At 45.9% G+C, this 12,296-nt stretch overlaps 1 protein-coding gene across 5 annotated transcripts in view; it reads right to left on the reverse strand.

The window, feature by feature from the left end:
* AP3B1 (adaptor related protein complex 3 subunit beta 1) overlaps positions 1-12,296 on the reverse strand; it is a 207,715-nt gene that overhangs the window by 101,248 nt on the left and 94,171 nt on the right. For all 5 annotated transcript variants that reach the window (XM_089494600.1, XM_089494591.1, XM_089494621.1 and 2 more), the window contains exon 15: positions 10,337-10,513. In XM_089494600.1, coding sequence (XP_089350726.1) covers positions 10,337-10,513 — 177 coding nt within the window. The remainder of the gene's footprint in view (positions 1-10,336; positions 10,514-12,296) is intronic.

Here is a 12,296-nt window from a genome sequence, read left to right on the forward strand (position 1 = left end):
AAGTAGGAAACAGAGCAGAATCAAAGAAAGCAGGGAGTATTCAGCTTGATTGAAGTAATAAAGCAGGAGAGGCTGATAGGGTTTTGCAATGTCAATAATTTATTCATTGCAAACACCTTCTTCATATAACTAGAGAGGAACTTCTACACATAGGCATCACTGGATGGTCAACACAAAAACCAAATAAACTACATAATAGGTAACCGAAGATGGAGAAGGTTCATTCTTGCAGCAAAAATGAGACCAGGCACAGACTGTGGCACAGATCATGAACTACTAATTTCCAGAATTAGAATAAAGCTGAAGAACACCAAAACAATCACTATGCCAAAAATATGATCTAAAAAATATCCCAATAGAATTCAAAGATAGTGTGAAAAACAGATTCACATTATTAAGCCTAGCTGACCGGAAGCCAGAAGTTCTATGGAGAGTTCTATGGACATAGTAAAAAAAGGAATGCAAAAACATATTATCAGTGGCCGAAAAGGAAAAGAAACAACAGATGACAGACAAAATGCTACAAGCAATTAAAGAAAGATGAGATGCAAAAGGAAAGGGAGAAAGAAACACAATCAGAACCTGATGCTACTGTCCAATGATTAGTGTATAAGTAGAAAGAAAATTATTACAACAATCAATACAGAGAAATAGAAACCAATAACAAAAAAGGAAGAACAAAAGACAGCTTCCAGAAGATACAAGAATTCAAGAAATTCAAACCAGTAGAGGGTGAGATGCACTATGATCAGCAGAAGACCCTTATAACGACCATAATGGAATAATGAAAAGATGAAAAGAACACAGAGAATAGCTATATAAAAATTTGAAAGGTTGAAAAACACATGGGAAGAAGAAACTTACAAAGATGAACCTGAAATTTTGGACAGCTAAGTGAAAGTGACATTCAAAGCAACAGGAAAGAACAAATTGCCAGGAATGGATGACATTCCACAGAGACAGAATCAGCCAAAAATGGAAGACAAAGCAGTATCCCAACGCATGGAAGCCATTAATATGTATTCCCATCCATAAAAAAGGAGACACAAAAGACTTCAGTAATTATAGAATCATCACACTAATTTCCCATGCAAGCAGTTATGTTCATGGAGGGAAGAAAAGAGGAAGGAACATTAACAACCTAAAATATACAGATGACACAATACTACTAGCAGAAACAAAGACCTGATTTACTGAAGAAAATCAAGGAGGAAAGCACCAAGATTGGATTAATGCTGAATAATAAAAACGACAACAATTACCAAAGAATGTCTACAAGAATTCATCCTAAACAATGAGAAAATTGAAAGGTTAGAGAGTTCCCATATATTTGTTCAAATATTCATCAGAACGGAGACTGAAGTAAAAAAATTCAGATGAAATCTAGGACAGGGGAAAGCAGTTATGAAAGAAATGGACAGGATCCTTTCATAACTTTCATAATAAAGAAATGGTCACGCCTCCCCTTGCCACCGGACTCCTGCTGAGAACTGTGTTGCTGCCGGGCAGCTTTTCCCCGGGTTGTCGGAGGTGCGCATCTGCGCACCGGCCCGGGGGGGCCGCCCACGGACTGAACACTGGACTTTCCAGCTCCTCAGCGTCTCGACGGCGGCCTTAGTGAACTGAATTCGGGACACCTGGGGGGAAGGCGGAGAGAGGGGCGTGTCGGGGCAGCGGCACGTACAAAGCCGGGCTGCCTGGTCCCCTCCTCCGTCACGCCTCCCCTTGCCACCGGACTCCTGCTGAGAACTGTGTTGCTGCCGGGTGGCTTTTCCTCGGGTTGTCGGAGGTGCGCATCTGCGCACCGGCCCGGGGGGGCCGCCTACGGACTGAACACCGGACTTTCCATCTCCTCAGCGTCTCGACGGCGGCCTTGGTGAGCTGAATTCAGGACACCTGGGGGGAAGGCGGAGAGAGGGGCATGTCGGGGCAGCGGCACGTACAAAGCCGGGCTGCCTGGTCCCCTCCTCCGTCACGCCTCCCCTTGCCACCAGACTCCTGCTGAGAACTGTGTTGCTGCCAGGAGGCTTTTCCCCGGGTTGTCAGAGGTGCGCATTTGCGCACCGGCCCAGGGGGGCCGCCCACGGACTGAACACCGGACTTTCACAGCTCCGCAGCAGCGCAGCTGTGCTCCTTTGCAGCAGCGCAAGGGCAAGAGGATCGTTTCCGTGCCAGCACTCAGACAGAGAATGACTGCAGTGTCATATCTCTGTCCTTATTGCTGTTCGGCGGGGGGGGGGGGGGAGGATATGGATGCGGGGAATGCTTCGGCTGGGGAGGCAGAGGGTAATTCTTGCATGAGCGGAGCTCCTATTGAGGTAGTATGGGGCAAGGGGAGGTATGGCGGTAGGAGGGTAGACTTGCGTTACAGACGAAGGCGAGATCGATGCTTAATATCTATCCCTCCTTCCTGTCCTCCTCCTAACCAAAAGGACCTGAGGGTCATTCCAACCGTGGCACAAACCCTGTCTCTGCTCCTGTGCAATGCCAGGTCCATCAACAACAAGACCCACATCGTCCATGACTTGATTGCAGATAATAACTGTGACCTGGCTTGCATTACTGAAACCTGGCTTGGGCCTGAAGGGGAAGCTGTGTGGGCACAGGCTCTCCCGGCCGGGTTTTCAGTGGGCGGGGAGGGGGGGGGTTGTTGCCTTGGTACATAAGAACACCTTATCTCTTATCAGGAACCACGTCCGTCAAACTTCCTTTATTGAGTGTATTTACTTGACCCTGAAAGCCAGAGACAGTCTAGAGATTTTGTTGGTGTATCGGCCACCCCGTGCGCTAACAGACTCCCTTAACGAGCTGACACAGCTGGTCTCGGAGGTGATGCTGGAAACATCCAGCCTACTTGTCCTGGGTGATTTCAACATCCCCTTCGCGGCCAACTATGTTCCATCCGGTGCGGCTCGGGAATTCATGGATACAATGGCGGCCATGGGCCTGTCCCAACTGGTTTCGGGTCCGACGCATTTTGCAGGTAATACACTCGATCTGGTCTTTTGTACGGATATGGAAAATCCGTGGGCGGAAATAACTAACATTTCTGCCCTGTCATGGACGGATCATTTCCTGGTGGAGGTGAAAATCAAGGCTTCTACCCAGATCCCCCCCGGGGGTGGCGGACCTATTAGAATGGTCCACCCTCGAAGGCTGATGGAACCCGAAAGGTTCCAGGAAGCCCTAGAGGGGTACATGGTTGGAAATGACGGCGATTCTGTTGATGCCTTGACTGGTATCTGGGACACAGATCTCTCCAGGGCTATACACAGTATCGCTCCCAAGCGCCCTCTCAGGCCTGCTTCCAAAAGGAAGCCCTGGTATACGGAAGACCTCCGGGCAAGGAAGCGGGTGCTGCGACGGCTAGAGCACCGCTGGCGGAAACACCTACGCTTAGCCGACAAGGCTCTCCTAGACCGCCTTTTGGAGGACTACGGAGAGGCGATACGAGCAGCTAAGAATTCGTTCTATGGTGCTCGTGTTGCGTCCGTGGAGTCGCGTCCAGCAGAGTTGTTCAGGGTGGTCAGGGAGCTAACTCAGCTTCCTCCTGCCCTGAACCAGATCCTTGAACCTTCTAAGGCCTGCTGTGACCAATTTAACAACTTCTGCACGGATAAAACCTCTCGGATAAGCGAAGGTCTTAATGCCAGTATTAGAGCAGAACCTAGAGAAGAGGTATCCAGAGCCTCTGTGGACTCTATTAAACTGGATCAGTTTGAGTCTGTTAGTACCGATGATGGGGACAAGATCCTTAGAAGTGTTCGGAAGACAACCTGCTCTCTCGATCCCTGTCCCTCATGGCTAGCGGCTCAGGGGGGACCGGTGGTAACTTCACTGTTGCACCGGATCATAAATACATCTTTGAGGGACGGGCAATTTCCATCAAGCTTAAAATTGGCCATAGTAAAACCTTTGCTTAAAAAGCCCTCCCTCGACCCCCTGATGCATAATAATTATCGGCCAGTTTCGCTATTGCCATTTTTGGGGAAGGTGATTGAGAGGGCGGTTGCAATCCAGCTTCAATCGATCTTGGATGAAACGGATTATCTAGACCCATTTCAAACTGGCTTCCGGGCAGGTTACGGGGTTGAGACTGCCATGGTCGCCTTGGTCGATGACCTCCGTCTGGGCATTGACAGGGGTAGCGTGTCCCTGTTAGTGCTCTTGGACATCTCAGCGGCTTTCGATACCATAGACCATGGTATCCTTCTGGGACGCCTGGCAGGGGTGGGAATCGGGGGCACTGCGCTCCAGTGGTTCCGGTCCTACCTTTCTGGGAGGTTCCAGATGGTGCAGCTGGGAGACGTGTGCTCCGATAAGAGGGCCCTTACATCTGGGGTCCCTCAAGGAGCCATTCTGTCTCCCATGCTTTTTAACATTTACATGAAACCGCTGGGAGAGATCATCCGGAGACATGGGGCGCGGGGTTATCAGTACGCCGATGACACCCAAATAGTCTTCTCTATGTCTCCGACTGATGCAGTGACCGGGGATGGCATCTCTCCTCTCGTGGCCTGTCTGGAGTCGGTAATGGGCTGGATGAGGGAAAACAGACTCAGCCTGAATCCAGAGAAAACGGAGGTGCCCGTGATAGGTTCTCCTGGCCCGGGGAAGGTGGTGGTTCCACCTGTCCTGAACGGGATCATGCTTCCTGTGAAGGACTCAGTACGCAGTCTGGGGGTGCTCCTTGACTCGTCGCTCCACCTTACATCTCAGGTGGATGCGACGGTCAGGAGCACCTGTTATCAGCTTCGGCTGATACGCCAGCTGCGTCCCTACCTGGGCCAGAGGGACCTTGAAACTGTAGTACATGCTCTGGTAACCTCTCGCTTGGACTTCTGCAATGCATTCTACATGGGGCAACCCTTGTACCATACCCGGAAACTACAACTAGTGCAGAATATGGCAGCCCGAGTGGTCACTGGCATATCCAGGGCCAGTCATATAACACCAGTGCTTAAGGACTTGCACTGGCTGCCTATTCGCTTCCGGGCGCAATACAAGGTGTTGGTTATTACCTATAAAGCCCTAAATGGCTTGGGCCCAGGGTACCTTGAGGACCGCCTCTCTCCATACAATCCGCCTCACACACTCAGAACAACTGGGCAGCAGTTGCTAAGGGTTCCAGGGGCTAGATTAGCTTCCACTTCTAGGAGGGCCTTCACCATCTCGGCCCCCAACCTCTGGAACTCTCTGCCCATTGAGCTCCGCTCGGCCACCTCCCTGGCCCAGTTTAAAAAGGGCTGAAGACTTTTCTATTCACACAGGCATACCCTGATATGAGCCCCGAATAACCCTACCCTCTTCTCTTCGTCAGCAACGACAAGCTGGCTGGAGTGTTTTATTATTTTATTGGATTTTAGCTGAATGCATAATTTGTTTATATGTATTATTATAATTTGTGGAATGTTCTGCACCGCCCTGATTTTGTAGAAGGGCGGTATATAAATAAATTTTTTACTATTATTATTATTATTATTATTATTATCATAAAGTATAAAGCTTCTTGTAGCTTGCTAGTCTCCCAGTTGTATAAGTCACAGAGACCACAAAGGAGGTGGACAGGTTGCATATTTTGGTTCTTCCAGTGATCATCTATGAACTCACACAACCCTGCCCATCCTCTCCTTCTCTCATCTGCTGTTTCACATGGATGACTGCATCGGCATCCTACAGAACTAGTGAACTATAGCAGCATCTGGAGGTAAGTGTTCAAGATTACCAATGTTGTTGATGCTGAGTAGCTAAGTGACTTTAATCTGTTGAGCCCTGAGACATGGGTACTGAAGACGACTCTGCACCGACTTACAGATTGAGAAAGTGGACAGGAGGGAGGAGAGTAGCTTGTGTTTTGGAGTCTAGGATCACCCTGATGAATTGAATCCAACACGTCAGTTGAAAGTTGGACTTCTCCTTGTTCAAGCATAGTCCTAATCTGTCTAAGAGAGTCAATACCACCTTGTACATCCTGTAGCAAGCGATTTTTGGAGGGAGGGACAACTAGCTAGTTGTCTATATAAATGTAGAGGACGACATCTTACTGCCGAAGAAAAACCACCCAATAGCCATCACCTTTGTAAAGACTCGAAGAGCTATGGTTAGACTGAACAATTGGACTCGAAACCTGTAGTCCTCTTGGCCAACACCAAAACAAAGGAAACATCTGTGACAAGGCTAAATTGCAACATGGAAGTAGATATCTTTTAGGTCCAGAATGACGAACCAATTGCCCTCTTGAAGAATAGAGAATAGTCACCATCCTGAGGCATTGGAGACAAAAACGGGAATTCACTCCTCTCAAGTCTAAAATTTACTTCAGACCACTGTCTTTCTTGGTAACAATGAAATTGTCCTGGTTTACGAAATACCCACACAGGCTGGCTGGGAGGGAAGCTCTGACTGATAATGGGCAGAGGCAGCTAATCACAAGCAGATAGAAAGCATCCTTGCCTGTGAGAGTCCATTAAGAGAAAGGCGTTGGTCAAGCAGTCTGAGTCAAGGGAGGCAACAATAATGAAGATCAATGGTCCAAGGGTCAAGGAAGCCTGGAAGTCCAAAACCGGAAATGCAGGAGTCAGAAAACAGGTAACAAAAATGCTGGCCAGGAAATAGACAAGTTGCTTCCCACAACTCCTTAAGCAAACTCATCTCTTAAATAGCCTGACACCAGCTGGTTCTAATCAGAGATTGCTTGCTGCTTAGCCCACAGCCTGGCCAAGCATCTTAGCTCTATCTTTTGTTGGATCCTTTTGTTCCTCCTCCTTCATTGAGGACTTAAGACCCCAGATGTGTCCTCTGTCTCATCAGCAGGTGAGTCATGCCCTTGTCCTGCATTTCCACAGGATGAGCTGGCTGAAGCTCTCCAGCAGGAAGGGCTGGCTGCTCTGCAACAGCGAGAGCTTCAGGCTGTTACCTGTCTGGAAGACTTGCCTGGGTCCTTTCCTCAGCCTCCTCATCTGACTCTTCCTCTAAGTCCAGGTCCTGCAGTTCTTGACCCATGACAGAAATACTGGGAAAATACTGGACAATTAAATACTGAGAAAATGAAATTCTGTAGCAGAAGGAATGGAGCAGAAGAGGTATCATGGGTTTGAGCAGGCTGAGATACACCCTAGTCTCAGGATGAATCTCGTTTAAGAGATATTCGGTCAGCCGATGTGTAACCTTGATGAATGTAGGAAAGGACAGCTTGAATACGTATAGTCTGAACGGTGCTTTTCCCATCTCAAAAGATGCATTGAGCAAGCTTCATTCCTCAGTAGTAAGTACAGCACCTGGAATGGCTGCCAACGGTGGAAGAGCTGGCATCAAAATAATAGGACTCCCAAGAAGGAGATCTATACTGATAGTAACCGTGATACTGATAGCGATGGACATATCAAGGATGGGATCGTTGGCACTGCCTAAGCCTGTAGTACCGATATGAAGGATCTGAACTGGTATCCAAACAAGACAAGGACTGGGCTTGGAATGTTATTGAGGTCAATGAGGAGACAGGATTGCTGGGAGAGGTTTATCTTGAACTGGGACAGGAACTGGAGAAGGAGAAGCTGTGACTCTGACAACTGAAGAATCCTGAATTTCTTCCTTTGAAACATGGTCGTCCAACCTACTGTACTGAATAGAAATAATCTCAATCATGAAAGTGCACCACTTAGCAGAATCCAGCAAGGGGGACACCAAGTTCTCATGAAAACCTACCTCTGAGGCAACTTCGCGGATCGGAGTACAGTGCGCCCGCGTCATATGTGGGCGTGCTTTACGTGGCTTTCAGCATACGCTGAAAGCCACACGGGGAGAAGAGGCGGCGCGTTCCATAGGGAACAATGGGGTGCGTGCACGACGCCGCATGCACAAGCCCCATTCATTTAAATGGGGCTCGAGCATAGGTGGAATTCACTTTACATGGGAGAGTCCGGAACGGATCCCCTGCGTAAAAAAAGGGCGCACTCTATATAGCTCAGCTACAGCCATAGATTCAACAGTCAAATGTAAAGAAGATGGTCGGGGGTGAGGAATGCTCCCAACATCTCTTCTTTTTCTTGCATTTATGTTTCATGTCAATTTGACTTTCCTGGGGTCAAGGAACGATGCAAAGACTTGCCCCTGGTACCGTCTCTGGCTTTCTTAGCTGGAGTACATAAGGTTTCAACCAGAGTACTTGAGGTCTTACGTTTTAGAGGGACCAATGGTGTCAGAAAAAAAGCTGTCTTTTCCATACTGGATGCAAATCTCTTCAAAGCTGGGGAAAGATGTTGGCGCAGTGGTTAAATGCCTGCACTGCATCCATTCACTCAAAACCACAAGGTTGCGAGTTCAAGACCAGCAAAAGGGCCCAAGCTCGACTCAGGCTTGCATCCTTCCGAGGTCGCTAAAATGAGTACCCAGACTGTTGGTGGCAAATTAGCTTACTTGCTAATTAGCTTACTTGCTGTTCACCGCTATGATCTTTGGAATAGCGGTATATAAATAAAACAAATTATTATTATTATTATTATTAATATTTGGCCCGACTGTTGACATTGAAATACAATGCACAGACTCTTATGGTTTTAAGGTCTGTTTGTAAAGGAGATCTTTCAGGTGGAGCTCCCTGTTGCGTCTGGCCTGCAGTATAAATGCGGCACAGTGTGTACATGAGGCAATGATATGAGCTTCGCCCAAACACTGAAGACATCTCAAATACTCATCTCATTACGGAATATTAGCATCTCATTCAACACACTTCTTGAAAGAAGCCAACTGTACCGAGAAAGCCCTGAGGGCTAACACAGCTCAAAGCCCACACCACTGATCGATCTTCAGAAGACTTTATCCAACCTGAGCACACGAACACTGCTTCTCATGAAGCAGCTGCAGCACTGGACAAAAAGGAACTGGTGGGCTATGGCAGCAGCTCATTATATAAGTCCGGAAGAGGTGGGCAGGGCTACCGCCAAAACTCTTTTGAGCACTTTGGAACACTCCAAATGAGGCGCTGCACAGGTGCAAGACAAAAGAATTATGTAGGTCACAGAGACCATGAAGAAGAACAATTGTCAGAGTTGAAACTATGGTGGTTGGTACCAACACAGAAAGGACCGGTATCAACTGAAGCAGGAGCTGCAGAAGAAACTGTAGCCACTGGTGTTATCCATGTGAGACATCAGTACAAAGTACATGGATGACATTCTAGGTAAATGCCACATTGATTCCCTTCAGTGGACTTTGCGAATGAGAATAGGATCTGGACAAAAGTGATCTCAGTGACCATGCATAGTACCCATATGATCAGAGAATGCCCCTAACACTCATGTACTTAAGATCCAAAAAGGGGGCATAATACATATAAAATTATCCTCCCAATGAAAACTAAGAATGGAAAACTCTTAAATTCCTAAGATGAAATATATAAGAAATTTAAAGAGTTTTACGATGAACTTTATAAATAAGAATAACAAAAAGTTAATAAAAGAGCCACAATTCTCTCCCTCGGTGTTCTAAAAGTGTTCGACCAGGTAGAATGGTTTTATTTATTTATTTAATATATTAGAGAGAGCTGGTTCTGGAAGTGCATTTGTAAATATTATTAAAAATACATATCAAGGCCTTACAAATTTCCTCCAATGAGGATGATACTCTGCTGTTGTACATGCCATAGAGCTTGTCAGATGAGCCCACATCTATTGTGGTCTTGGAGTGTGTGAGTTAATGAAGCACAAGTAAATGCAATCTTTCAATCAACTAGTAAACATTTAGGTTGCTTTGTGGATTGGGATGATAAACTAGATCCTGAGTTATCAGACCTGGTATCTGTGGCATTCAATATAGATTTTCTACTGACACATTTATTAACAGAGGGTGCCATGCGCTGTGTGGCCAGTGAGGGGCAATTAAAACTACTTAAAGTCAAGCCAATATTCTGGTTGACTCTTTTAATAGTTGCTGTAATTGAGTTCTTCCTTAGTTGGAAAGTATGCTTTCACAGTAACATTATCAATACACACCTGTAATTTGCACACTGCCTGGAGAGTTTCAGAAAGGCAATATACAAAAATATCTGAAATAAACAATAAGGAAATATCAACCCACTGAACTACCAACCTTGCTTGTGACTGTATTCACAATACATACCTACACCTGTACTTTCCTAATAGCATTCACCTTTATATCATTGAAACTTTATATGACCAACCTTGGGTATTCTTGATGAACTTCTGAGCCAAGAAACAGGAAGAGGTGAGAGAAATGAAGGTTGTAAAAGAGGCATGGTTAACTTCAAAGCACAATGCCTCTTCACTTTATCAGTCAACATGCTTAAACAAATCAATGATTTAGTTTTGTTCAACCTTACCTGTCTTGAGTTGGTTAAATATAGTTTTGCTGCAAGATTCAAAATTTGTAACTTTACAAGGTCATCTTCAGCAGTGAAGCTTTTGGCCATTTTTCTTAGAACATCGGGTGCTATTTTTGAAACTCGTTCACAGTATTCTCCAGTAAGCCAAAGGATGCTAGCCCTTGCCACAGGAACCTTAAGCAACAAATGAATTAAAAGCAGTTAATGCACATGTGAAATGAAATTCTGCAATTTTGCTTACTTTCTAAGGGTATGCACATCAGCAAAATCTGAGGCACTGAAACCAGTTAGTACTTACCAAACACACACAGAAGCACAATACTGAATAATACAGTGGCACAAGACTTAACATTTAAACATTCAGTTTGAAGAAATCCCCTGTTTCAAAAAAGATTAAATAGGAATTCTAGTAGTTCAAGTGCAAACCATCTGGAGGACAAAAGATAGAAAACCAGTGCCCTAGACATTTAGTGGTGATTTCCACTAAGACACTGTCCAAGAAGCAAATTTTTATTTTTACAAAATCCTTGGATAAGAGTCAGTTGATGAATCATAGAATCACAGAGTTGGAAGAGACCACAAGGGCCATCCAGTCCAACCCCATTCTGCCATGCAGGAACTCTCAATCAAAGCATACCCAACAGATGGCCATCCAGCCTCTGCTTAAAGACTTCCAGAGAAGGAGACTGCACTACACTCCGAGGGAGTGTGTTCCACTGTCGAACAGCACTTTCTGTCAGGAAGTTCCTCCTAATGTTTAGGTGGAATCTCTTTTCCTGGAGCTTGCATCCATTGTTCCGGGTCCTGTTCTCTGGAACAGCAGAAAACACACTTGTTCCCTCCTCAATATGACATCCCTTCAAATATTTAAACAGGGCTATCATATCACCTCTTAACCTTATCTTCTCCAGGCTAAACATACCCAGCTCCCTCAGTCGTTCCTTATAGGGCATGGTTTCCAGACCCTTCACCATTTTAGTCGTCCTCCTTTGGACACACTCTAGATTCTTCGTATCCGTTTTTAATTGTCAGTATTTTGAATGAGAATCAGCAGAAGCAAGTGAGACTGCTCACTTGGTTAAAGTGAACCAAACTTTAGAAAGAAAGCTATTCCATTTTCATGTATTATTATACTTATCCATATTGAATTAGCTATTTTTAAATGGTGGTTTTGCATGAAAATTCCAGAGTTAACTCCCTCCCCCACTTATGGGTGCTTCATAGGGCCCTGTATACAGAAAATATTAATCTCAAGCCAGTGTTTAATTAAGTTTACCTCTTGGCAAAATTCCTACTGGTTGCACTGTCAAAACTAGGCCTCTGGCAGTGGCTGAAACAAAAACAGTTGTGATGGTTGCTGGTGCAGTGGCAGTAAGAGAGAGAGTGAAATGTCAGTGGAAGGACCATTCTTGAGACAATTACTTCTCCATGTCATGTCTTCCAGAGGGGATAGGGATATCCATAGGAAACAAGGGGATGGTGATGGTGGGGAAGGTGGACACTATCTGCTTCTTGACACAGACAATTGTCAAAGCCCATCCCTGTTCCAGAATACCTTGGTTCCAAGGAATCATCATTCCAGTAGCCATTTCCTACCACCGCCACCATATTCTAGAGAAACTAGAAAGCCCATAGAAAGCACAACCATTTTTATAAATACAGTGCACCCGCATCATACGTGGGCGCGCCTTACACAACTTTCAGCATATGCTAGAAGCCACGCTGGAAAAAGGGGCAGCGTGCCCCATGAGACTTGAGCATATGCAGAATTCCCTTTACACGGAAGGGGGGGAGGATCCCCCACGTAAAGGAAGGGCGTACTGTATAGTCAACCCTTGACATTCACAGGGGTTAGGGACACAAGACCCCCATGAAAGTCAAAATTTGCAAATAAAGCAGGGGGCAAGAGCAGTGCGTGCATGCCCCCTTCTCCCTTCTGAATAACAGAATCATAGAG

The sequence above is a fragment of the Sceloporus occidentalis genome, unplaced genomic scaffold (assembly GCF_023333645.1).
Source record: "Sceloporus occidentalis isolate IW3139 unplaced genomic scaffold, rSceOcc1.0.p SCAF_1, whole genome shotgun sequence".
Lineage (NCBI taxonomy): Eukaryota > Metazoa > Chordata > Lepidosauria > Squamata > Phrynosomatidae > Sceloporus > Sceloporus occidentalis.